The sequence below is a fragment of the Pseudochaenichthys georgianus genome, chromosome 4 (genome assembly GCF_902827115.2).
Source record: "Pseudochaenichthys georgianus chromosome 4, fPseGeo1.2, whole genome shotgun sequence".
In the NCBI taxonomy this organism is placed as follows: domain Eukaryota; kingdom Metazoa; phylum Chordata; class Actinopteri; order Perciformes; family Channichthyidae; genus Pseudochaenichthys; species Pseudochaenichthys georgianus.
Genome location: NC_047506.1, coordinates 14,680,543 through 14,706,953, shown reverse-complemented (window position 1 = coordinate 14,706,953; position 26,411 = coordinate 14,680,543). Strand labels below are relative to the sequence as shown.

Genomic DNA, 26,411 nt, shown 5'->3' with positions numbered 1-26,411 from the left:
ATTTTATTTAGTGGAGATGCTTTTTAGTGAATAGCAAACTGAGTATCTTAAATAATGTAACCATATGTCCCTTCTGAATAAATGTAGGATAAAAGGTCTATTCTTTCCTAGAAGATCATTTCTATTTATTTAAATCCAACTTTATTTATATTCTGTCTACCAGACAGCTTGTATCAAGACACTCTTTAGGATATGAATGATTATCTTGATCACTGAGATTCACAGCGTTGAACTCATCGTGTGGTTGGTGGGTAGCTTGGGAACAGTGGATCCAAATGGAGTGCGTTTCCATTCAGCCGTCGTTTTCTTCTCACTGAACTTTCTTTGATCCGTTTGCAGGAAGAAATCCCAGAAATGGGACGAGATGAACATCCTGGCCACGTACCACCCGGCCGACAAAGACTATGGCCTGATGAAGATCGATGAACCCAGCACTCCTTACAACAGGTCGGAGCCCCTTTGTCTTTGCCTTTTTATAACATTTGATTCAATTGGTCTGAAATCATTTTTCAAAATACTTTTGATATTACATTTTAAATGAAAAGCTATCTGAAGACATTCCTTTTTGGGAGGTTTTTAAAGACCTCCTCTACACTAAGAAATAACTCCAGATCATTTAAAAATAAGAGTTTAGACTCCAGTGTGTGTATCAGCCAGCAGGTTTGTGATCCAATATGCCAGCAGAGGGAAGGTCACCCTTGTCACGGACCTTTCCTCTTTCTCTCCTCACTCTCTTCCTTCCTGTCTACTCTTACCTCTGCCCTCTCCTTTATCCTCTCTACCAACTTGACTGTTTGCCTATCAGCTGCTGTTTGTTTTTGTCATTTCCTTTCCTTCCTAATCCTTCCTCACTCGCTTAATTTCGAGCTTATCTTTATTCAGTTCATTTCTCTCTTTCAGGATGGTGGGGGAAGACGAGGATGAAGGGGCGCTGAGTGACACGGAGGGCCACAGCGGACTCGCAGCGGACGACCTGGCATCAAAGTAAGAAATATGACTGCAGGGAGACTAGAACAAAGCTAGTGCAGTGGTGTGAAGGGGAGAAAGCAAACAATGGAAGTGAACATGATTAGGTTTGCCACTGTAACAGCTCTGCTGCATTTTAACATTTAGATGTTTCTTTAGTTGTTCATTGTGTTCTGCAGAGATATGTAGGCATTCCCTCACTCCAGGACTTCACTGCTTCTGTCTTGGACAATGCTTTAGGCTGGGTTTACTAAATGTATCTGGACAAACTTCCTTTGAGAGAGAACTGAACCTTGTTAAAGGTCAGCATCAGTATCCAAACTACATTTAAATGTGGCGTGTCCTCAGACTGCATTATGATTCACTGTTCTCATTTTTACACTTGCTGATCAACAAACAATGGGTTTAGGGAGGTTTCCCAAAAGCCTTGAATTTCAGGGGATACACGTCATGCGCTGTGAGGAATGGCTCTGACTCTCACAGCCTGTGTTGGTGCCACAGACTTTATGCTCAACAGATCTAGAGAAATGACAAACACTTTTGTGTTTTGCTTGTCTAACTAAACGTCTATGTGCTTCCACAGGGCAAGCTGTCTTTTCAATTTGTATTTATACAATTTTTTGATAAACATTACTTTTTATGCAACCACTTTAGGACTGTCACAGTAAATATAAATACTTGTACTGAAATACTTTACCAAAGTACCAAACATTACCAAGATATTATCATCTTTTCCAACTGAAAAACTGACTTAAATCAAACTATATGAATCATCTAATCTGAATACAGAAGTGAACATGTCGTCTCTTGGACTTTTTAAAAGCAATTCACAGAGGAAGGAAATAAAAAACAAAAATTGTATTGGTGGTGGATGTGTAAATTGTAAATTGTGTAATTTCTAGTTTTTCCATCTTTCATATTTTTCTTGTGCATGCTTCTTGAGGAATATCAAGCTATCTTTGTCTTTCTGCTGTAATAATTGTAAATGTCCTCTCTGTGGGTCGAATAAAGGTTTCCTGAAGCTTGAGGGCAAATGGAAGAGCAGCATTTTTATAAAAAAGAATCTGAGACAAAAAGAAGCAGACGGTTAAATGTCAGTAACATCTGTATTATCTCTGAGTGGCAACTCCACCCTGAAAAGTCCTCCTTGGTTAATAGATGTATTTCTGGCCCTCAGAGGGTCCTCTGGATGGGGGTGCAGCTTGAGGAGTGTGTTTGCTGTGGGTCAGATGCAGGGATGGGATGAGTTAGTAAGAGTGTATGCACAAGGAGGATAGTGATTGGCTCCAAGCTTTCGGGTCAATTAGCCGCCTTTGCATCCTTCCACACGGAGTGCCTTCCATTGTTTTACACTGAACACTCCAGATAGAACAACAGCTGCTCTACTCAGTCCTGTTGTTTAATCTTCACCACATCCATTATTAGTCTCTTCTCTCATCCATCATTTATCCAGCTATGCTTTTTGTAGGCCCTCTTCTCTAATTCACTGCATCACCTTCTCACTTCCTGTCTGACTTTATCCACCTTGGATATCTGACACTATGATTGGTGTGCTTTGAAACTGCAGGGATTGACTTGTCTCCTCTCTGGGTGAATGTGAGCGCTCTGGGAAAGCGGTTGTACAGTAGAGCTTCCCCGGGGCAGCAGCACCGAGTCAGTGGCGTCCGCTGAGCCGTAAACCATTATTCAGTTTGTGCTGTCGGAGCTCTTTGTGAGCGTGAGAGGCGGGGATAGTAACTTGTTATTTTTGTCTCATGCTTGAGTACTCGCACACGCCTGCTCACATCTCTTCCCTCTCTCTCTGCCTACTCTCTCCTCCCCCTCGCCCAATAGCTCTCCATCTGTCTCTTTTTGTTCTGTTAATAGAAATCCATTTCAAACGTTTTTTTTAATGACTAGGAGGACGTTTTGTTCGTCTCATGTTAAGATTCTATACTCAAACTAGCAACTCATTTATATTTCTTATTAACGTATTCATTCTTCCTGTGTGTTTTATGTTCTTTCCAGGCTGGTAGCTGCCGAGGGCTCAGAGCCTCGTTTTATGAAGGAAGAAGAGGAAGAAGAAGATGAAGAGAGCAGCGAGGAGGAGGAAGAGGAGCTTTCTCCAGAAAATCAAGGTAAACATAGAATATTTTTTTTTTAATTAAACACATCCACACCTATTGCTGCCTTTGTGCGTCTCGTCCCGGTGTCAGATTATCAGGATGTCCCACAGTTCACCTGTTTTTATTTTTTACACTCCACCTGAAAGTGTCCTCTGCAGCTGTGAGGGTGACTCCATGCAGAGCAAAGTGTGCTGGAGGGGACACATCGCTTTGGAAAGGGCTCCAGTGTTCTGTGTGCTCTTTCAAAACACACACACACACCGTGTCAGTATGCGTTTGCCTGTTCCCTGACCTTCTATGTATAAACACACCTCTCTGTCCCATACAGCAGGGGTGGGGAACCTCCGGCCCCCGGGCCGTATACGGCCCGCGAGACCATTTGGTACGGCCCTCGAGGTAATTTATAAACACGCGCAAAAAAGAAAAGGAATCTAGACCGCAAAAAAATTAAACAAGCGAGGGCCTGTTTTTCCTGGCCACGGTCAGGGTCCTTGAACAGGGTGTCCACGGGGTCTTAAAAAGTATTAAAAGTTGATAAATCAATTTAGCGAAAATTAAGGCTATTAAATAGTATTAAACGGCATTTTCCAAGGTATTAAGAAGGTCCACAGCAACGACAACATGAAACACCCTTTAATTTACTGAAACAACATGTCGGGAAACCCCCTCAAGGTGGCCCCATGCATAGTGTGCCATAAAATGCTGCTTCTTATTTTAAGTTTTGTTGCCTTGCTCCACTCTGTGGGGGGGGGGGGGGGGTTTATCTGCTGGTGGACTACCTGAGAGATATACAGCAGGAGAACACGCCGTCCACCGCGGAGAATAAACAGGAGGGCAACCATGACAACCATGCTCTGAGGTTTTCTTCGCTGCTTTAGGTGTATTTTGTGGCGGCAGCAGCGCCACTTACAGGCCTGGCATATATACTACAGCGTTTCCAGCATTTCCAGCGGTCTAGTGTGCACGGACACGTTAATGAATCGAATGCGTGTGAACGGAAGACTTTTTTGCCTTTGCGTATGCGTCCTCGTGGGGCCGGGGTCTAAGCCAAACTATATCCGGTCACAGAGATCTGCTATTTTAAAGTAAGGTCAACACATATCGACCCTAAATATAGTCTATATTAAGAACGAGAAAAGTCTTAACATATATATTGTTTTTTGTAAACATATGACAAATGTGTGAGGGTGATGACGTCAGAGCATCGTCCTATGTGCCGGGCTTAGCCCCGGACAGCCCCAGCCCAATTTAACCCCTGGGTATTTGTGAGGGAGCTCCTATATGGCATTACCCCGCTGAAGTTCACCAACGTTTAATATATTTCATAGTTCAAAGTTTTGTCAATTGTTTTGTTTATTGGTCAAATACTGGTTTCTAATGGTTTCTGAGGAGTTTTACTGGAATGAAAGAGCACAGAGTACAGAAGCAACAAAGCAGCATACTGCATTAAACCTGACCTTCACAGAGATGAAGTTCATGTGGAGAGGAGGCTTCAGTAGTCTGTCTGCACTCTGTTTAGTTGTGCTATCTTACAATCAATATAGTAAATGTGAGGTAAAGTGTGTCGCCAATGTAACCGGTTAGAACTCGAAGTTGCGATGAGGTCTTAAAATGTATGGAAAGGGTCTTAAAAAAGGTCTTAAAAGGTATTCAATTTGACTTCAGGATTCCTGCATATACCCTGTTGAACACAACACGAGCCTAACTGTCATCACGTGGTATATGTCTCGTCTGACAGGGGTGCAGTTCTGCCGGAGAGCACCAGAACACCGCTCCGGCACTTCCAAAAATTGCAGTAGCCTACCCATAAGGAGCCGTACACATGCCGCAGTTTTTGCATGTCCGTGTCTTTAGTTGAAAGCCCAGTGGCGATCTGTTCATGACTGTCATACTGATCATACAGTCAATAACTTTGTTGTTATTAGCATCTGGTTAGCTAGCTATGTTAACGAATATAAGAAGCTTTTTCTCCAACCAGTGAGGTAAAGGTACATCTTTATATGATCATTATAATAAAAAAATAAGATAATAAAGTAAACGGGTATAAAATACTATATGAAAGTAAAAAAAAGTTGTTATTAATAAACAAGAATACAGTTTGAAAGGGGAGTGATTTGTAAAATGTCCATAAAGAAAAAGTAAATCTAAATTCTGTTTCATCTGGGTGTTGAGAGATGTTTCCATAGAGCTCCTAATGTTGCTCTCAAAGTGCACCAGATTGATGCTTTTAACTTCAACATTTAAAAAAAAAAAAAAAATCTTCCTGGGGGAGCATGCCCCCCGGACCCCCTAGAGGAGGTTAGGTCTCCCCCCCCCCCCCACTTTAAATCATCTTCACATGGATATGAAACTAAATACTTTTGCACATATCTTGTGTCCATATATTTCTGTTTTGGTGGTCATGCCACGGTGCATGCATGCGCGGGTCATGGTAAGATATCTGGATTAAGAGGTTGCTTTTTCTTTGCACAGCATGAAAGAAAGGCCACATGAATGGGCTGTGATTTTAGTTTTTCTAAGCAGAGGTCAATAATTTGTACGGCCCTTGGAGGATGTTGAAAAAATTGAAATGGCCCTTGAGAGGAAAAAGGTTCCCCACCCCTGCCATACAGAGATGTCAGTTAAGCTGCACACACACACACACGCACGCACGCATTTTAACAGGTGCTTGTTGTTTCACATTTATATCTGAACTATTCATCTGAAATCATGTGATCAGTCTGGAAACTGCAAATCGGATCGAAATAATCCAGCTGCGGCCTCACTTTTGGACTCACGGTTGTAAACATATTGTGCCACCTTTTTAGGAGTGTTTTAAGATGATTAGAGCTGCAGATAAAGACTTGCTGATTCATTTAAAGGTTTGCTGCTGTGTTTTGGATCTAACATATCCAAATTAATTAAACAAGAGAAAAGTTCATACTTTCTTTGCTTTTGAAGTTGATTTCTTGCGTACAGAAAAAAAAAGTTTAATTAGACATCACATTTTAGCTGCCCATAATGAAATAAACCACTCACCAAAACAAAAAAGACTTTATTGCTGCTTCACTGCACAGCCTGGTAGTGCCATAAAGTCTGTCACAACCTCCTTTTCCTTTTTATTATAGTGCATAACTATCGATCTCCAGGTTGCAGCAAACATTTGAAATAAGGCTCCTAAGTTACCTCACTGTCCCATTTAGAGTCTGACCCCTTTCAGAGTAAGTTTATCAGAAACAATAGAAATGCAGGAGAAGACTTTTACTGAGCGTCTTCCAAGTGTTCCAAAATGTGATCAATATTTGTGTCAGTAATGCTGAGAATAATTAAATATTCTGCATGCACCTGTTGCTTCTGGATAGTTCATTTATTTTCCTTTGCAGCCAAAAAGACGCATTTCGTGATGATGAGGAAGATGCACTACAATGAGGGCATGAACATCAAGTTGGCCCGGCAGCTCATTGCAAGCGAGCTAGAGGAAGACGAGGATGTAGATGAAGAGATGACGGATGACACAGAGGAGACAAGGGAGGAGACGAGGGAGGAGACGGAGGAGATCAGTGTGGACCCGCCACAGGAAGGTAAGGAGAGCTGGACTTTTTTAGTCGTTTTTAGTATTTGTAAAACGGGCCTATTTGTGTAGTTCACACTTCTGTTAAAAAGAAGCTGAAGTGAAAAGGTTAAGAAAAATAGATTTCATGGATAATTCATGCCGGTGTAGGTACCAGATGTGCACTGCCTACCAGATCAGCACGGGGTCCGTTACTCTTAATACTAATGACGTCACTCATTGGCTGTACGGCAACCCAAGAGGACATTTTACATGGCCAAATGTTCTTGGCTGTGGACTTGTACTCTACATAATTATGTTGAGCTCATGGTAATCTAATTCAATAAACAATAACTGCAATGAACAGATAGCATTTTCTGACTCGTAAAATGATTGGATATGGTGTAATTTGGTAAATGATTCTATGTTGAAAAATGTATATCTTTAAAAACTGCGTTGGTGTATGATCACATTTGATTTCTAATTTTAAAATGTCCTCTTGGGTTGCCGTACAGCCAATGCGTGACGTCATTAGTAAGCGTAATGTACCCCGTGCTAATCTGGTAGGCCGTGCACATCTGGTACCTACACCGGCAGTGTGGAAGTCATGAAATTAAACTGTGGTTGTTGTGGGTTGTGATCAAATTAATAATTCATTACCTAAAAGTAAAAAAACTGACTGAGTGCAGGATTAGTTCTTTGTCAAACTCAAAATAGAGTGACTAGTTTTCAGTTAGAAAAACAATGTAGGAAAATGAATTCAAAACAAGAAAAACCCCAGAAATAATTTTTTTTTAAAGTATTAAAACTCTCACTTGAGGGCAACTTTGTAATACTGCAAACTAAGACATGAAGAGATGTGACCCACTTTTAATCATCAGAACTTTTACCACACCCCCCAGCTACTTTATTTGGAGGATCAAAGTACAAAGACAAGAAATATAATTGTGAAATATTATATTTATGTTGCTATTCTGACGTCTGTCTGCCTGTTTGTTCTCCAGCTGATTCTCTGGACTCGTAGACGAGGTTCCCCCCCCCCCCCCCCCGTGTGTCGGCTCAGGATCCTGACAGACGCTGATCTGATTTTAAAGCTGCGCCGTACAGCAGACACCGCTTTACCACTCATGTAACAAACCTCAACAGCCAACAACCTCCCGGTCACCTGTCTGTCTACTGTTCCTTAGAACTGTGCAATATAACCTTCAAACTCTCTGCTTTTTAACTCCCAGAAGCAGTACAACACACAAGAGAAGACTGTTGCCTCCCCCCTCTCCTGTTGCCAAGAATCCCCCCTCCTACCTCCTCTGGACTGTCGTCGCACTGAATGATATGTGATTCTGACCTTGGAAGGAGGATCAAAAAGAAATAAAACATTAAAAAACTAACTGCTGAATACCAGGGCTCTCTCTGCGTCACCCCTGCAGGAAGCCAGGGGAAACCCTGCGGTCTGACTACAGATATCCGAGACATGGCACTGATTCTGGGTGCACTTCAGACGGTTCTTATTTTTGTTTCACTTTTTTTACACATTTTCTTTCCACCTTCAGTATATTTTGTGATTTAAAAAGTTGGACAGGGTGATGACCAGAGAAGTTTGTTTTTGTCCCTTCATCTGACCTGGTACGTCAGGTAGGCTCTTCATATTGGAATAAAGTGTTAAGGTCACTGAAGAGCTATGTCTCTAAAAGCACAATATGGCCTACATTATCCAAATGCAAAAAAAACATCTTACCTGTGCTGTGGTTTCTCATGTTGATGCTTACAGTTAGCTGTTTGGCTTTTTGCGTAAGATCATTAAAAAAAAAAAACACTGATTGTGAGTATTATATTGGCATGATGCTGATTTCTGCCCAGAACTTATTACATTCTGTCTTTACGAGAAAGAACACCACATTAAACCTTATTTCAAATCTGGCAATACAACAAAAACATGTATACCTCACAGAATCTGCACAACATAGGTCTTTTAAATCTACTTTTCAATTTGAAGTACAGGTTTTCTTACAAGAGAAACTTGTTTTGTATTGGTAAAAGGTTTTAACATTTAATGAGATTTTTCCAAATTTAGATTGAAAGAAAAGCTGATAATTAACATTTCAAGCTGTTCAGTTAGTTAGTTCCCTGAGTTTTTCATAGTCATAGGATAAGTGAAATCGGCACGTATAACTTTTTATCTCTTTAAAATAGTAGGAGGGACAGTGTGTAAGTCCCATAACAGTGTGCCGTCTGTCACCATGCCACAAGGCTCTTATGTAGATCTGACACAGAAGAGACCAGCGCTATCGCTTTAAAATGGTTGCTAGTATCTGATTTGTCATAGACCAGGTGAGAGTACAGCTTTTTAGGAAAGTTTAATCTTCAGGATTGTGTTAACTTATCACCCAACTTCATCACACTTGTATTGATTGTTGTCTGATCTACTTAAGTGTCTGTGTGATGCAGCTTGGGAATGTCAAAGGAAGAGTCGTTGTGATGCTACTGACTTTAACAAAGCAGACGTCGACAGTGGCGTGAACCGCTAAAAGCTAATTTGGGGTGGATTTTGTAATGTGAGGGGTTCCTACAAGCGTCGTGAAAGTCTTAAAAAATGTTGGATTGGACACAAATATTGAGAAAGAGAACAATGGTCCTAGTGCAACCGAAATAGCATTTTTTAGTTTTTGACTCATCGATGAGTTGACTATACAGAGTTGAATGATTGCCTTGAGAGAAACGTATATAGGAACCCTGAGTACTGTGTGTGGTGATCTCTTCATTTTCTTCTGGCCCTTTAATTCTTCACAGTGACTGAAAGTGTTGAGCTATGTGTTATAGAAATACAAAATATCATAGACCAACAGTATGACTTCTGCAAACTTCTCTTTGCAGTGAATTTGGTTCTTGTATTTAAGTTCTAGGTGGCGGTTTGGTTCCATGACGGAGGTTAAAGCCTCTTTCTCTTGGCCATCGCCACCAAACAACCAGCTCTCGTCTGAGCAATTAAATATCACATGAATATTGCAGCAAAAGAGGAATATGTGTGGAAATACAGATGTTGATGATACTGTTCTATTGTGTTCTATGAATTGGTGAACAGATATAAAAAGAAGATTGGTTCTCGCTCAAGACAAAAGGACAAAATCGTCCGAATCATGACTGACATGATCACTCTGTAGGTGGTTATAATGTCAAATGTGCCTCTTATGTATTTATGTACATGTGTGTAAAAAATAACAGGCTATGCTCCGATTCACTGTTTTGTTCACTGTCTTGCTTTTTCATACTGCACCTCTTCTGCCCTGTTTGGTTTGTTTTCTAAGAATGACAGACTGTTAAGCACTGTGTGTCTGTCCCACAAATGACTTGGATGTCCAGTTTGCATGTCCTTAATCATCAGATTGCGTGTATTCTGTTATTGTTTTTGTCGCCTATCATTAAACAAATGTTGTTAGGAACTCTATTCTCCGGCTCATGTTTGATCTAAGGAGTCAGAATTATATAAACCTGAAACATGCATAACATTTTTCTCTGACACCGTCTGTCTGATTAAAGCCTCTAGCTTCTGCAAATAAACGTCACTGATCATGCGCTGAGCAATTTAGAATTTTAAAGTTTTATCCCATGTAACTAATAATCTATTTTAGCAGTGATGCAAAAAAGTACACGTCCCACAAAAACATGAAAACATACTCCATTATTAATCTTCATTTAGTTTGTTTGTAGAAAAATATATTAAAGGAATAGAAATAAAATCAAACATCCAAACATAAAGCATTTACTCAGTCACACATGTACATACTTTGTTGAGGTACTTTCTCTTTAGTTGAATACTTCAATGTTTTACTGCTTTGTACTTCTTCAGTTCAGAAGTAAATCCGGTACTTTTACTCCACTACATTTATTTAATACCTTTAGTTACTTTGCAGATTTGGATTAATGACGTGAAATATAAAACAAAACTTAAATAAGACTTTAGTTAAACCTGGAGTAAATACACAAGCTACCCTGCAGTATACAAAGTAATTAAAACTAGCTGCACCTTTACTAGCTTTGATAACACTTTAATGCATCATTATTTGTATTAAAACATAATATGGAGTGGCGCAGTGGATTAGTGTGTTGGTGTTCGGATCAGGGCAGCACACGTTCAAACCCCACTGCAGTCACCATGTCGTTGTGTCCCTGGGCAAGACACTTCACCCCAAATTGCTCCTGTGGTGATTGCCCACACACAGTATTGAGTATGTAAGTCGCTTCGGATAAAAGAGTCCAACAAGAAACATGTAATGTAATATTTATGATTCTGAAATCACTAATTTTACTTTTGGTACTTTAGTTATATTTGATGCTAATATTGTTGTACTTCTACTTGAGTAAGGATTTGATTGCAATACTTTAATTTTATAACAGAGTATTCCTACACTTTGTAAGTTCTACTTTTACTGAAGTATAAGATCCGAGTACTTCTTCCACGCGACATAAAACTCCTCTAAAACCACCAGTGGGCACTGTTACACAACATATGTGTCATTCCCGTTGGATTTCCAGTAATTATTCCAGGATGAAACTGTGGACTATGTTCCTGCAAGGATTCTCCTTGACGGTTTACAGTTTTCATTTAATCACAAAACAATGCAAGTGGTCTAGAAATTAGGATAAAATGTCATTGATTGTGGAGTAAAGGCTACAGAGAACCACGGCGGAGTAGAAATCAGGAGGTTGTCCTGAAGAGTCTGTCAACTCACACAAAGATCGTATAGAAAACACAGAGGCATCACTAGTTTCGGAGGATAGACGCATTAAAGGGGCTCATAATATTGCTGTCATACATAACTAAATTAATATGCTCAGGGGTCTTAAAAAGTATTCAAAGTTGATAAATCAATTTAGAGAAAATTAAGGCTTTAAAAAGTATTAAACGAAATTTTCCAAGGTATTATATTTTGTAGCTTGTTTTCAATAAGTATTGTCCAAAGAGGTTGTATTCTAAAGCAGTAATCGGGCAGTTCGATATGTGTGTAGAGGTGTGTGTGGTTAACACGTAGCAGCCTGCAGTCACTCGCTGTTCTGATGAAGGTAAACCTATGAGGTAAACACAGCGAAGGCGGTGCGTAAAAAGGAACATCTTTACCCGCTGGTGCTGCACTTCTCAGAGGCGGAGTATACGTCCCGCTGCCTCCTGATGCTGCAGCCATTTCATGAATTGAAGGAGGTTTTCCTTCTATAAAACAGCTGTGGGCAGCAGATACCGTGAGAGTCCCGGACATGAATTCATAGATCAAGGCAGACATGGTTTACTCTCCTGTTTTGCCAATCCGGTGCTTAAACAAATAGCTCTACACCCCTGGCCGACATGTCCTTAAAATGAAGTCCGAGTTTGAAATATATCTCAAATAATGTATGCACTGCAATTTCCCCATAAACATAACAGTCTGCAATCAAACGGTTGTCTCCTGTACGCTCCTCTTCCTACTTGGCGCACCGGTAACTTTCTCGTGCGCTCGAGAGGCTGATAGGCTACCAGGCTGAGCCGCCGAATCCCTCGGAACATCATAAAAGCCATTTTCAACGGTTTTCTAGTGAAAGATTAACTAGGCTACTGGATGAAATTATATGACTGGTATAGGTGCGAAAATTATTGAAAATATTATGATAAAATATTTTTATATATTTATAATTCTGCAAATATTACGATAAATTCACAGCTATTAGGGTTGGGAACCCCTGTTCTAAAGTTTGCCTGAATTGAATCATTGCGTAGGACTCTTTGTAGTTTATTTATGGCATCCCGTTGGATTTGACGTCATCTGAACAGGACATCGCGCGCTCACTGCTTGATAGCGCGCGAAGGTCCGTTTACACCGGTTGTTAAACAACATCGTTATGGGGAAATGCAAGTTTGCGTCCAAATGGTTGGAAGATAAGGAGGAAGGACAATCAATAGACTACTAAATGTGCTTGTGTCGCCAATGTAACCGGTTAAAACTCAAAGTGGCGATGAGGTCTTAAAATGTATGGAAAGGGTCTTAAAAAAGGCCTTAAAATGTATTACATTTGACTTCAGGATTGATGCTACAAAGAAAATAAATCCAATCCTTCTTCTGGGTTAGGCTATCTCCTAATTGTTATTTGGATTTATTATCTTTTCTTTAAAATGACAGTGACACCCAATTCATTTCCAAACTGATGCTTCAAAATCTACCTGAACATGTGTTTTTGTCCTTAAAAAGGGACATATTTCCTGCAAATAGATAAAGAAGCTTCACTTATTACTCACTGATCAAAATGTGTGTTCAATGGCATTAAAACGAGAAAAACGCTGGAAGACCTGGAAAACAGGCTCGGGGCTCAGTAAAGGCTGGCTTGACTTCAGGTATAATTCGTCTGTAAACACACTTTGGCGGCTATCCTAGTTAGCGTTAGTTTAGCTTGCTAAGCTAACGTTAGCTGATGTCGGTATGCTGGGCTGGTGTAATGCGTACTACTTTTAATCACTGCTGTGTGCAGGGGTGCCGCCAGGGATTTTGGGCCCCCTGAAAATATATCACATTGGGCCCCACCACCAGGCACAGGCCACTTTGTTTATAAATTACCTCGAGGGCCGTACCAAATGGTCTAGCGGTCCGTATACGGCCCGGGGGCCGGAGGTTCCCCACCCCTGCTTTAATATAATAACATTAGTATTAATATCATAGCCAAAATGTCGCTGATTAACATTTTGTTTTCAGACTGATCACTAAATGCTTCAAACTGTCCATCATCCTAAATAGACTAAAAGCAGTTTTTTGTATAGATCATTGGCTATGTTTGAAATGTATAATTTAAATTAGATGTTAGCTTTTTGTTATATATATATTTTTTGTATTCCAGTCTCCCTTCAGATATGTTATGTGGCATTCAACACAATAGCCGCGTTCACACTGTGGTACTTTTCCCACAAAGGTTCATGCGAACTTAGTTCATGGTTCAGGTTCAGCCTTATGGGGGGACAGGGCTGCTGAGCCTAAAGATGGATCTGTTGGACCTGGCACCAGGGGGAGGGACAACTGATTTAGTATGAATAGGCGCTAAAAATATGCCTGCATTTATTAAAGGTAGGGAGGTAAGAATAGAGAAACCAGCTCAAAGCGCTAGAATTTGAAAGTACACAACCGAAAAAAATCTGCCCCTTCCTTCAGAGTTCCTTACAGAGCCCCTATGGAAGGCTGACAGGCAGGTAGGCCATCCAGTTATTTTAGCCGGGCCGGCTCAGATGATTGGTCGTGCTTTTTACAGCGCCACGGCTTCCACAGATGACATTTTTGTACGTATTTATTGTCAAAGCATTTAATATATTCATTGCTATCGGATGTTAAGAGCATTCCATGGAATATAACGACAAGTGTATCTGAAGTGAATTGCCTACCATACCTTTAAATGTCAGCTAAAAGAGCAGTGAAATTAAAGACCTCTGCATTTTCTGTAAAGATATTAACAGTACATAACATTAGCCAACAGACTAATTTCCACCACTCATGGACCACACCCACCTTTTCTTGTGAAAAACGGTGTGACATACTGTCGCCCTTTAGTCCCTCTCTCTTGTCTTTCTCTCCTTTCTCTTCTTTTCTTAGAGCCTGACTTTGTTGGTCGTTGAAACATGATACAACACACGTATGTAGGCTAAGTACTAGCATCCCTCCTCACAGGGGCGGAGCTTCCTACAGGCGATATAGGTGGTTGCCTAGAGCGCCTCCCAGAGGGGGGCGCCAAAAATTGGACCCAAAAAAAAACAAAAACATTTTTTTTTTTTTTTTTTTTACTTTTACTTTTTTTACCCCTCTATATCTGCAACCATTATTCTTACATACAAAAACAATATTCTAACATAAGGGGAAATGAAAATCTAAAACGGTCGGTCGGTCTAAGAGCCTCGGCTTTAGGTGTTCACAGTCAGAACATGCTTGAGCGCTGTGCATTGATGGGTATCGGTCAAGTGTTTATAAAATTAAGCGTTGAGGAAAGAAAGACTAACGTTAGAGAACTATGAAGAGGCAAAAGCCACCCGGGGCGCAGTATAAAAACAGAAGAAAAGAAGAAGAGAAACGTGCCAAGGTGAAAGGTTTTGTATTTATTTGTTTGTTTATTTAGCATATTATATTTTGATTATTTGATATGTGTAACATATTTTACATTTCTTCTTAATTTTCTTTGAAAGCAAATTTGCACATTCTTTTATTGTTTGTTATTGTTGTTGTTATTATTATTGTTTGTTAGCTATGTTGTTTTAATTCTTTAGTGTGCACTTTACATTTATTCTTAGCTCTTGTTCTTGCTTTTAATAAATAAAGGTGCAGTACTGTCACAGCAGGATTTGGAAAAACTTGTCCATGCTTTTATCTTCAGTAGACTGGACTACTGTAATGGTGTCTTTGCAGGTCTCACTAAAAAATCTATTAGAAAGCTGCAGCTAATTCAGAACGCCGCTGCTCGAGTCCTCACTAACACTAAGAAAGTGGATCACATCACTCCTGTTCTGAAGTCTTTACACTGGCTTCCAACAAAATAAGTTACCATAGCTATGCAAATTACATTTCTGACCTCCTGCTAAATTATGAACCATCCAGAACTCTCAAGTCGTCAGGGACTGGTCAGCTTCCTGTCCCCAGAGTCAGAACTAAACCTGGAGAAGCAGCGTTCAGTTATTATGCTCCAAGTATCTGGAACAAACTCCCAGAAACCTGCAGGTCCGCTGCAACTCTGACTACTTTTAAATCCAGCAAGAAGACTTTTCTTTGTGTCGCTGCTTTTAATTGAACTATTCATATCTTAGACTGCACTGTAACTTTTATCCATGTATTTTTTCTTAATGTCTTTCATTTTTTGTTTTTCTTTTAATGTTTCTTTTATTATCTTTTACTGTTTTTAAATGCCTTTATCTGAATGTCTTTCATTTTTGTAAAGCACCTTGAATTGCCTGGTGCTGAAAGGTGCTATATAAATAAACTTGCCTTGCCTTGCCTTGCCTTCCTGTGTGTCAAAGAATAGATTTCAAAATACTGCTGCTGGTTTATAAAGCATTGAATGGTTTAGGCCCAAAATACATGTCTGACCTCCTGCTAAATTATGAACCATCCAGATCTCTCAGGTCTTCAGGGACTGGTCAGCTTTCTGTCCCCAGAGACAGAACTAAACATGGTAAAGCAGCGTTTAGTTATTATGCTCCAATTATCTGTAACAAACTCCCAGAAACCTGCAGGTCCGCTGCAACTCTGACTACTTTTAAATCCAGGCTGAAGACTTTTCTTTTTGTCGCTGCTTTTAATTGATTCACATCTTAAACTGCACTGTAACCTTTATCTTTTAATGTTTCTTTTATTATCTTTTCTTTTTAATGATTGATTTTAAATGCCATTTTCTTAATGTCTTTCGTTTTTTGTAAAGCACTTTGAATTGTCTTGTGTTGAAAGGTGCTATATAAATAAACTTGCCTTGCCTTGCCTTACTTTACTGTATAACTGTTAAGATGTTTTGATTTTTTTGGGGGGGGGGGGGGCGCAGTGGTGAAGCTCGCCTAGGGCACCAAATGTGCTAGGTCCGCCCCTGCCTCCTCACATGCTTTCACTCTCTGCAAGTGCCTGTGCCGGCGTGCCGCACCGCGTTTGGAGGCAGGACCAAACCATTACATGTAAATAGAAGGGGGTGTACAGAGGCTTTGGGTAATTCACTTTTGGAAGAAAATAAGTTAAATTAATCGTAAATTTAGTCAGTAATTTATCAATATAACGTTCTATTAATGTTAATTATTGAGGATTGATGAAAGGTTACTTACATTTTTTTTCTTAATGTTCTGAACATTTTGGGGCCCCTGTCAGTCACGGGCCCTTAGAATCGTCCTAACTTTTCACCCCCTTACGGCGCCCCTGGCTGTGTGTAATGTCAATTTGCAGAAAATGAAGAGAAAGTCAACAGACATCTCTTCTTATTTGAAGAAGAAGATGAGTAAAGGAGAGACAGAGCTGGCAGCATAGGGCTAGTGAGGAGATGGCCATACATGCTAGAAAGTACATGTGGAACTCTGTTTTGTAAAAGTGAAACTAAAACCTAAGTACAGTTTTATTAATGTGATTGTGACCTTTTTAACACACTTACTACCTTTTCTACACACTTTAGGTCTGCAGCTCCTTCAAAATGAAACGAGAATCTATGCAGTTTTTCCTCTTCTGTGTTCTGAGGTTATGAGCCGACCATTAGTCAAGTTTGTTTTCATAATGTTCTGTATGCTAATTTAAAAAAGGGTAACCAGTTTGTTTATAAAGTATAAATATACATTTTCAAAACAAATGGAATACAAGCTATATGTATTACCTCACCACAGTGGCCTAATCTAAAAAAATAGAAATATGTCTCATCACCTATTTTCTGTCTAATACTAAAAGGTGGTGTTTTGAATCATTTATAATGTTTTGAATTTGCTATAAAGGTCAATAATGTATGTATTTACCATGTTATACCTCTTGTGTTTTTGGGTCCTGTTGAAATAAAATAGTCATGTTTTAAAAGTTGATTTAATAAAGTCATGTCAATCATCTTTGATCCCAGTGTGACACAAACAGCTTTGTTCAGTCTAAAACAATGTATAACCTAGAGACATAATATAACTGAAGAACATGTTGTGTTGCTTTGTGTATTGTATGTGTTGAGAATGCTGAACATTTTGTGCCTTACAATAAAGGAACTTATTTTAATTAAGCTGTATTTGTCTTTTTAAAAGGAAAGAACAACTAGCATATAAAAAACAAAACAATAAATCACCAACACATGTATACATAACACAAAACAAGGTTCTTTTAAATGTTGTTTGAAGTAAAATGTTAACTATCCGTATTATATTCACTTCAGATGAATAGTATCAGAAAATGTAAAATAAGAAACCAAAGTATAGCAGTACCGTAGGTGATTCTCTTTGCCATTGTTTTCATCTAGTCTATACTTTTACAACAATTAAATTCTTGGTTTTGGTGGGCCACCCCAAGATTTTCAGTGGCCCCATTTGGCCACCCCTATGAAAGATTTCTGGAGGCGCCACTGCAAGTAGGCCTACTTCAATTTTCCTATAAAACTATTTATGTCACTGACAGCAGTTTCTACATTATCTTGTTAGCCTTAGAGAAGGTAAAAGAAATATAGTAAGTATGGAAATATTAGACTCAGCTTCTAAAATAAATATTAGCTTGTAAATCCCTACCATGTGTAGATCAGAACTTTGTTTCTCTACAACAGTAAAATGCGACTTGATGCAACAATGTTATCTGGAAATGTTACATAATTATAGTTATATCCACACATTAAGGCAACTTTTCTGCACAATTATTCATTGTACTTTTTATAGCCTACTTCAAGTACATTCAGCTGATAATACGTTTGTACTTTAACTTAAGTACGATGTTGAATGCAGGACTTACTTGTAATTAAGTATTTTGATAATAATGTATTCTTACTTTTACTCAGAGGTGGGAGAAGCACAGATATTTTACTTGAGTGTACGAATACTCTGTTACAAGTAAAAGTCCTGCATTCAAAATGTTACTCAAGTAAAATAAAAGTATTAGCATCAACAAAGTACCAAAAGTAAAAGTACTTATTATGCAAATAGGTCAATTTCAGGGTAATGTATATATTATATGTATTGAATTAAATTATTGATGCATTAAAGTGTTATCAATTACTTTGTATGCTGCAGGGTAGCTTCGGAATTTTAATCCAGGTGTAATTAAAGTTTTATTGAAGTGTTGATTATATTTCATATTATTATTACAAATCTGTAAAGTAACTAAATGTATACAAATAAATGTAGTGGAGTTAAAGTACACGATTTACCTCGGAGTTGTAGTGGAGTAGAAGTGCAAAGTAACATAACATGGGGCGGCTGTGGCTCAGTGGAAAGAGTGCTCGACTTCTAATCAGGGGTTACCAAATTCGAGTCCCACTGCAATCGGCATGTCGTTGTGTCCCTTGGCAAGACACTTCACCCCAAGTTGTGTGGATTGTCCACAGTAGGCTTTGGATAAAAGCGTCTAACAAAATGATAACATTTAAAGTAGGCATACAAGTATCTCAAAATTGTACAACTTGAGTAAAGTTCCCACCTCTGCTTTTACTCCAGTAAAGCAGCTGAATACTTCTTTCACCATTGATCACTCATCAATCATTCTCTCTGTTAATGTTTGCTGTAAATCCCAATAAACAACAAACCCTTGCAACCTGCAACACATGCTCTGGGCAGTGATGCATCTTGTCTCAGTATAGACGATCTGTGTGAGTCAGTAGTATCTGCGTTGAAAAAAAGCTGCTCTCCCACACTGGCTGCTATGACCTAGCTACCGGAGGACACTTTCTGCTCTCAGGACTGACCGCTGCGTCTCAAATAGTTTGTTGTAGCGTTTTTTTGGCAACCATTCCTTCACATACAGTCGTTTATGGTTGCATTGCTGCGACTTTTTAATCGTAGCTGCTAGCCTCTGGGGCTAGCAGAGCAGTGACAGAGAGGAACCAGCTGGTCAGGAGTACAGTAACGTTAGCAACAAGCTAATTAGCCTGGATTACTGTCTTTAATCACAGAGAGTGTACGTGTTTACTCACTGCGGCAAAATGAAGATAACTGTGGAATTCGAGGAATGTCTGAAGGACTCCCCACGGTTCAGGTGAGTGCTGACAACCAGGCTTTAGTTCCTGTTATTTATTTATTTTCCTACAGGAAAAGTATTCAGTTAGCTTCCTGCTAGCTGCAGCTAATCACCAGTAACTAGCCTGCTGTTTGATGGCTGCCACTTTTCTATTTCTGTCTGTTAAGAAAGCTGGGGCCAGCCGGGGAGCATGGGGAGGGAAACCACACATAAACTCTCTGACCGGGGTGCAAGCACATAGGAGCAGTGGCAAGCTGTCCTGGTTTATGTTTTCTGTAAATGAATTATGTAAGGATAGGAATGAATATTAAAAATGAATGCTGGAAGTGACAGTCTGTGCCAGTAGCCTTAATTTGCCATTGTTTAAAATGCCATGCATACAGTATGGGACTGTGCCAGAACCACTCAGACTTTAATGTTGTATTGTTTGCAGCAAATCACACTGTATCACACTTTCTTATTCAACTGGAAATACATATACTCTGGGCAGCTTGTATTGGCAGGACAGGACTTTAGGATAGCAACTTACATTTATTTACACATGTCACATATTGTCAAGTCAGGTGTTTCTTTGATGAATCAATGAATTGTTTGGGCCATGATAGAAAAGATTGTCTATCAAAGTTAACATAATCCGTATATGATATTCCAACACCTCGAAACTATACTGTATAAAAGGATTTTGGAGGGTGGTATATATTAGAAATCATTTAACAAGTCTAAATCCTATAGGTTTTTGTTTTTTTTAAAGTGAAAAATTCACAATTGTTAGGTAAAATACTGCAAAAAACGAACAAGTTAATGGTCACATTTATAAGGTGAACCCAGCCATTTTATCATTAAAGCATGATGTGAGTGATATACACAGTGGATGAAAATGAAAGCATAAAGTCACAGACTGTGACAGTACTCATCATTTGCCACTCTTTAAAGCCTACAGTAAAACACTTTTGACTTTATAATCAAAGTTTATTTATATAGCCCAATATCACACATGTTGCATTTGTCTCAGTGGACTTCATTTTTTTGTAAAGTATCTCTTCTGCAGTTTTCTCCGGTGGTGGGCGTTGGTGTGATTTATTCCTGGCAACATCGGCGCTTCTGACACCATCTCTTGCACTTTTCTTCAATTTGTCGAGTTTAAAAGCGGTGTAAAATAGGATGTTTGCTCTCAACTTCCTCCTCACTAACTTTGCGTTTTCCAGAGATTTGAGAAAGCGCCTCCTTCCTCCCTCCGCTCCCTCGGCTGTTGCTGCAACATCCTCTCTCTCAAAACCAGGAACAGATGTTAACATTCAGAGGTTTGAATAAAGGGAAACTTCCCAGTCAGCTGTGTTGCTTGGCCTGAATAATACTCTCGTGACATTCTCCCCTCAGAAGACTGCTTCGACATGACGATCTCAGTCATTATTATACATTTATACATGTATATTCAGTGTATTTTTTTTATTTATTTTACCTTTATTTGACCAGAATAGGTTTCATTGAGATTAAACATCTCTTTTTCAAGAGAGTCCTGGCCCAAGAATGGTAACAGCACAGTTTTACAGTTACAGACAATTAAAAAAACACACAATCAAAAGCGGCCTGCTTCAAGGTCAGTTAAAGTGCTAGTAAAAAGTGTAGCATTTCTTTCTAGTATTAGCATCGTCTTTATAGTATCATCATCATCATCATCATCATCATCATCATCATCATCATCATCATCATCATCATCATCATCATCATCATCATCATCCTCATCATCATCCTCATCCTCATCCTCATCCTCCTCCTCCTACATAATCACTTTGCTGGATTCCTGATAACAGGACGAGTCACTGCAGATTGTTTAAAGTTGTTTGTCATTAAAGGTGGGGTAGGTAAGTTTGAAAAACCGGCTCGAGATATACTTGTTGTTATATTCCATGGAATGCTCTTAACATCCTGATAGCAATGAATATCTGAAGTGCTTTGACAAAAAATCCATTCAAAAATTCATCTGTGGAAGCCGTAGTACTGTAAAAAGCACGACCAATCATTTTAGCCGGCCCGGCTAAAATAACTGGACGGCCTACCTGCCTGTCAGTCTTCCATCTGTGCACAAACTTATCTCGTGCCCTCATTGGTCATGTGCACGTTCGTGTTTGTTGGAGGAGGGGCTCTGCAAGGAAGTGGCAGATTTGTTCCGGTTGTGTATTTTCAAATTCTAGCGCACTACCCCATCTTTAATGTAGTTAAAACAAAAATAAAGCTGTGATGTGGAGGATACATTGTCAGTCTGAAACTGAGACCTTTAACCAATACAAATGAGTCCTTAGTTCATACCCTTTCATAATAGGCTTCAGACAATACTTCCTTTTTGAAAATCAATCGTTTTTTAACAAGACTTGAACCCCGATTGTTTGCATATTTAGGAAGGCAACAATGGCCAACTCTAAAATCTGTTGCACCTTTTATTATTCTTATTAATTTTTTCAGCAGGTTTTGTAATTAACTAAATGAATAAAGACAACTTTTTGAGAAGTGTATGTAGAAAGACACCGATATTAAAGATTGTTTTAAAACATTTAGAGCTGAAACATTAAGGTCATTATTCTTGAGTTGATTGAATTCATAATTGACAATTTTGTTAAACAATTAATTTCTTAAGTCATTTTTCAAGCAAATATTTTACATGTTAGCTCCATTTTCCAGAGTGTTTGATTTCTCAGTCTTGTGTAGTAAACTGAACATCTTTGGGTTTGACAGGGAATTGGCTGGAAGGTTTTAGTTGGTAATGTTTTGTTTCTCTTACAGCCTTGGTATACAGTAGCTCATCTTTTGTCTGCAAATTGTATTCCGTCATCCTCCAGTTTCCTACTCGTAAAATGTTTCCTGCTCTGTTGGATGAGGTCCAAACGTTCCCGCTCCAGAGTGGAGTCTTAGTTTAGTTTATTAGGCTTGTGTTCAATTTGTACAAATGAAATAACCACATTAAAAGTCATAATTACCAACTGGACTTGTGAAATTGTGACCAACAAAAGCAATCATAGGCCTCTTAAGCAAAAAGAACAAGTACGTATCAGAGTTACTATGTCTGACTCTAGCCTCCAAATATAGGTTATTTTACGCAAATATGGTTCAGCAAACCACACTGCTTCAGTACAGCATTTTAACTCAGTTTAAACTACATATCAAGTTACATGAGAGAGAAACCTGTCATCTGATTCAGACTTGGGCACATTCTCTGCCTTGTAGCTTTAATGATATAACATTCATTGGACTTGTGCACCACTTACAAATCTAAATGAAGGATCTCCAATCTTTTATCATGTTGGTGTGATGGGAAGCCACTACCCATAATCCTCTGCAACCTGGAGTCTTTATCTAAGCTTTGAGTGCCCTTTGTCCTTTACCAGAATCATCTGCCAACGTTTCCTGTAGCTCCTGTCAGGTTGGGACCGATCAGAGATTTTCACAGCACCGTTTACAACCTTGACCACCGTTGTTTCGCTCTTATTTTTCCATCCCCCAATTGTTATGTTTGGCCGGAGAGGAGGACATAAGGGGAGAGAATGGATGAAAACACGGAGCAGCTCTCAGCTGCTCAACATCTGTTTCCATTTTGGTGTTTGCTTTTAAATGTGTGCCAGGGAATATGGAGCCCCCAAATGTGGAGAGGGTTGTTTTCAAGTGGTAATTTGGCACACCCCACTTTTCTTTTGTTGTTGTTGCTCTCATCCTCATTTAAGTTGGGAAGCTGTCTTTAGTGATAAACCACGCTTTCAGCCCGGAGGAGATATGCACTAGTGAAACACATCATGTCTTTTTGGCAGTAAACCCTGCTAGCCTACTTTCCACTTGAGAGTTATGGCGCGTTTCCACTGCAGCGGGTAGCTCGCTTTAAGTGTGCCGAGCCGTGCGGGGCCCGTTTTTGGTTGCGCTTCCACTTGGCCTAGTTTTGCCCCGGGGCTACTTTTTCACCTTTTTTCTGGCCCGACTAAATCGTGGTTCTAGGGCCAGGAACAACCAGGCTGAGTCGGGCTGAGTATGCTAAACTAGAGAGAGAGAATCGCTGGCAAGGGGGCTACAACTACAACAAGATGAACATATTTGACCGTGATTTAATTGTAATACACGTTTCAAAAATGATGCCGAAGTAACAACATACTGATGCCGGTTAGTAAAAACCATGAATTAATGCTTTGACAAGTCTGCAGACAGACGGCAGGCGAAAAACCCTTTTGAAATGCGTGTTTTCTAAATGGAGCTTGGCTAAGCTAACGTTATATATGCTCCGACCGTCCACACTCACAACAACGGCCTACAGACATAAATAAACCAGCGACTGTATTCGCCATGACACAGGCAGTGTGGTTTGTACTTGTTTAACTTTTGTCTAGTTTCTGAACAGATATGAGGAGCTGTGAGCTCTGAGTGCTAAGAGCTAACGGCTGTGTTGTTTTTCTGGGGCTCTCATTGAAGATGAGGTCACGGCTCCGCCTACACTGCGTTACTATAGTAACTACCCCAGTTCCTAAACTGTAATGGAAGCGCAGCATTAAAGTGATAAGGTTAATAAGGCCTAACCAAACCGAGCGAGGCCGAGCGAGGCCTGCAGTGGAAACGCGCCATTAGATTCCTTCCTGGCTCCTCTTCAACTATGAGAGTAGAACATTCCCTCCAGAGGCCATGGCTTTCTCCCCACATGTGTAGGGATACATAGTTTACATTTTTTAATATGCCTCTCTTTCTTGCAAGATCCAAAAAGAGGCAAAACATGTATTGAGTTAGCAATATGTTGTTTGTATTTTAAGAACAACAATTGTTGATCAAATCTTGGGCTATATATTGATATTAAATGGATAATATGATATAAAACTAGATATCGTCTTACATTTTGGATAAGGTTATATTAAGTGTTGTCTTTTCTTGGCTTTAAAGGATGCTTCATAGTAAGTTATGTCATTTTCTGAATTGAACAGACTGTTCTATTATTTGCCTTAGCCCGCTTAGTCATTCAATTCACATGACATTTAAATATTGTATGAAAGAAGCAATGATCAACTCCACATTATCGTCACAATTAGATTTTCTTAATATTGCCCAGCCCAGGGAGATGAAATGTTTCAATATTTGATTCACAATGAGCCCACAAAAGTAAGCACCACACCAAGACATTTAAAAAGAAACTTAATAAGACTAATGTTTTGATACGTAATACAAGACATGAAGTACCCAGAAGTGAGCTCATTTCTGCAATTAGCAGCAGCTTCTCTCCCTGTCTTCACTAGCTCCTTAATCATGATGACATGAGAGCTCGACCCTGATTGGTTTTGCTGATTCTGAGCTCAGCAGAGAGCCATGGTGTGACGTCATTGGTCCAACAGCCCCAGTTGCAGTTCCCCTTAAAGTATCTGACGGCAGCTGTAGAGACTGATCTCTGGTGGTCTCTCTGATACAGAACCCAGAGTCTGACGAGGGAGATCGTACCGCCATAGTCCCCGATTAGTTTCACAGGGGAACAAAGGCTCGTTGGCATGTTGATTTGTTGCCGTTTGTTTTTTTATTGGTTATTAATAAACAAAATTGACAGCTAATAAAGCTCTCGCTGTGTCGGCACAGACAGTTGCATTTCCTTATTCAAACAGACTCTTTAAAAGTGGTAATGTTCACCTTTACAGTCTTTCACCAAAGATTTTCACCAACCTCTGACATTTGAACCCAAACAATAAATGACTTAATTGAGAAAAAGGTTGCCGACAATGCGAATAACAGTTAGTTGCCCCCCCCAGTTTATTGCTGTCAAAGGTTGTTACTCCTGTTGTTGACTATCACTCCTCAGTGTTACAGTACATTAGGTCAATGCTGTAGTTATGACTGTCGCTTCCTTCCTAGAGCTTATGTAATACCTAGCAGGGCGGAGGATGAGCAGTGAACTCAAGATAGGCCTAAATGTTTTCTCATTACATGTAGACTTTCCCAAGAGCCTGTGTAACTGTTTATCTTTAGGTAATGACCTCATCTTGTTGATGTTGTTGTTGAATCTTCTGCATCTAATGGAGGGTTTTTACCACAGTGGGACCCCCCCCCCCCTCCACATCATCACCACTGCTCCGCTCTCTAACAATTACAGGATCTACGTCACAGCACTGAAGCTCACCCCATTCTTCACTTTTCCACCACACTAACAGAAGTGTTGAATAGTTGGCCACCAACACTACTGTCATTTCAGTAGAGTGGAAACAACTTAGCTCAGTCATGAGAAATGACAATTAAACCCATTTGTTATATTTTTTACACATTAAAACATTGTTAAAGGCATAAGCTCCAGAGAAATGAAGAGTTGAAGTAACACCACTGGACACTAAGCAGTAGCTAAATGTGGCATATAATTAGAAAACATCAAAGGAAAGTTGTTATGAGGGGCTTTTCAACTGTCAGAAATATCTAAATAGGATTAGTTATACTCATTTAGAAGTAAGCCTGCTTTGAGCTAACTGAAGTTTAAAGCTGTGTTATGTAGGGAAAAAGAAATATGGCATTAGAGTCAATGTTGACATCCAATTACTTTATTAAGCACCGGGGCAGTACATGTATTTTGACAGTTATCCTCATTATGGGTTAATGTGTTAATTATTATCTAGATTAAATAATGTATACGTTTAGACAAAAGAAGGAAAAGGCAGTTATTGAACCATGGAAGCCGAATTGCAGTCAAACCAGCCAACCCTGCTGAACATCTGCATCAGGACCTTTATATATACAGTCTATGATCAGGACATATCCATTGGAGGATAGGAAAATATGTGAAGAGCAGATGGTGTTGGAGTGTCAGCTTATGTCTTTGAAGTGCTGAGGTCTGTTGGACGCAGTCTCTTGTGTTGGCAGCGTGAGTGACAAACCTGTTCAAGTGGGTTCGAGTGCACACAGCCTCAGAGCCAGAGAGAGGCACGCTTTGTTTTGGTTCATGGCCACTGAATCACTGCGAAAGAATTAGGTGTCTCCGTGGAGGGAGAGTTGCAAGGTTCCAAGGCTTTGTTTGTCTTTGTTTTTAATGTTGCCTGGATCTTTGGCAGTATAAGAACTTTAGTCACCCACTACTAAAATAACACAGTGTTTTGTAGATGTTTACTCAGGGTATAACCAATAAAAGACACGTACGGATTTAGTGGATTCCTGGGAAACCCTGTGTGAGTTGGC

General features: G+C 39.6%; 2 protein-coding genes across 5 annotated transcripts in view; both read left to right on the top strand.

Moving 5' to 3' along the window:
• Nucleotides 1–10,037, top strand: part of ppp1r2 (protein phosphatase 1, regulatory (inhibitor) subunit 2) — a 34,035-nt gene extending 23,998 nt beyond the window's left edge. The window contains exons 2-7 of one of the 3 annotated variants that reach the window (XR_011643095.1): nt 340–447; nt 901–984; nt 2,974–3,083; nt 6,434–6,631; nt 7,605–7,729; nt 7,833–7,918. Coding sequence is in view for 2 of the 3 variants with exons in the window: in XM_034081244.2 (XP_033937135.1) it covers nt 340–447; nt 901–984; nt 2,974–3,083; nt 6,434–6,631; nt 7,833–7,927 (595 nt within the window). In the remaining variant the exon portion in view is untranslated. Of the gene's footprint in view, nt 1–339; nt 448–900; nt 985–2,973; nt 3,084–6,433; nt 6,632–7,604 lie in introns of all 3 variants that reach the window. The other 2 variants (XM_034081244.2, XM_034081246.2) reach the window with 2 other exon arrangements.
• Nucleotides 10,038–18,882: 8,845 nt separating this feature from the next.
• The window catches only part of acap2b (ArfGAP with coiled-coil, ankyrin repeat and PH domains 2b), a 53,538-nt gene continuing 46,009 nt past the window's right edge, over nt 18,883–26,411 (top strand). For both annotated transcript variants that reach the window (XM_071202882.1, XM_034082057.2), the window contains exon 1: nt 18,883–19,265. In XM_071202882.1, the coding sequence (XP_071058983.1) occupies nt 19,213–19,265 (53 nt within the window). In that variant the 5' untranslated portion in view covers nt 18,883–19,212. The remainder of the gene's footprint in view (nt 19,266–26,411) is intronic.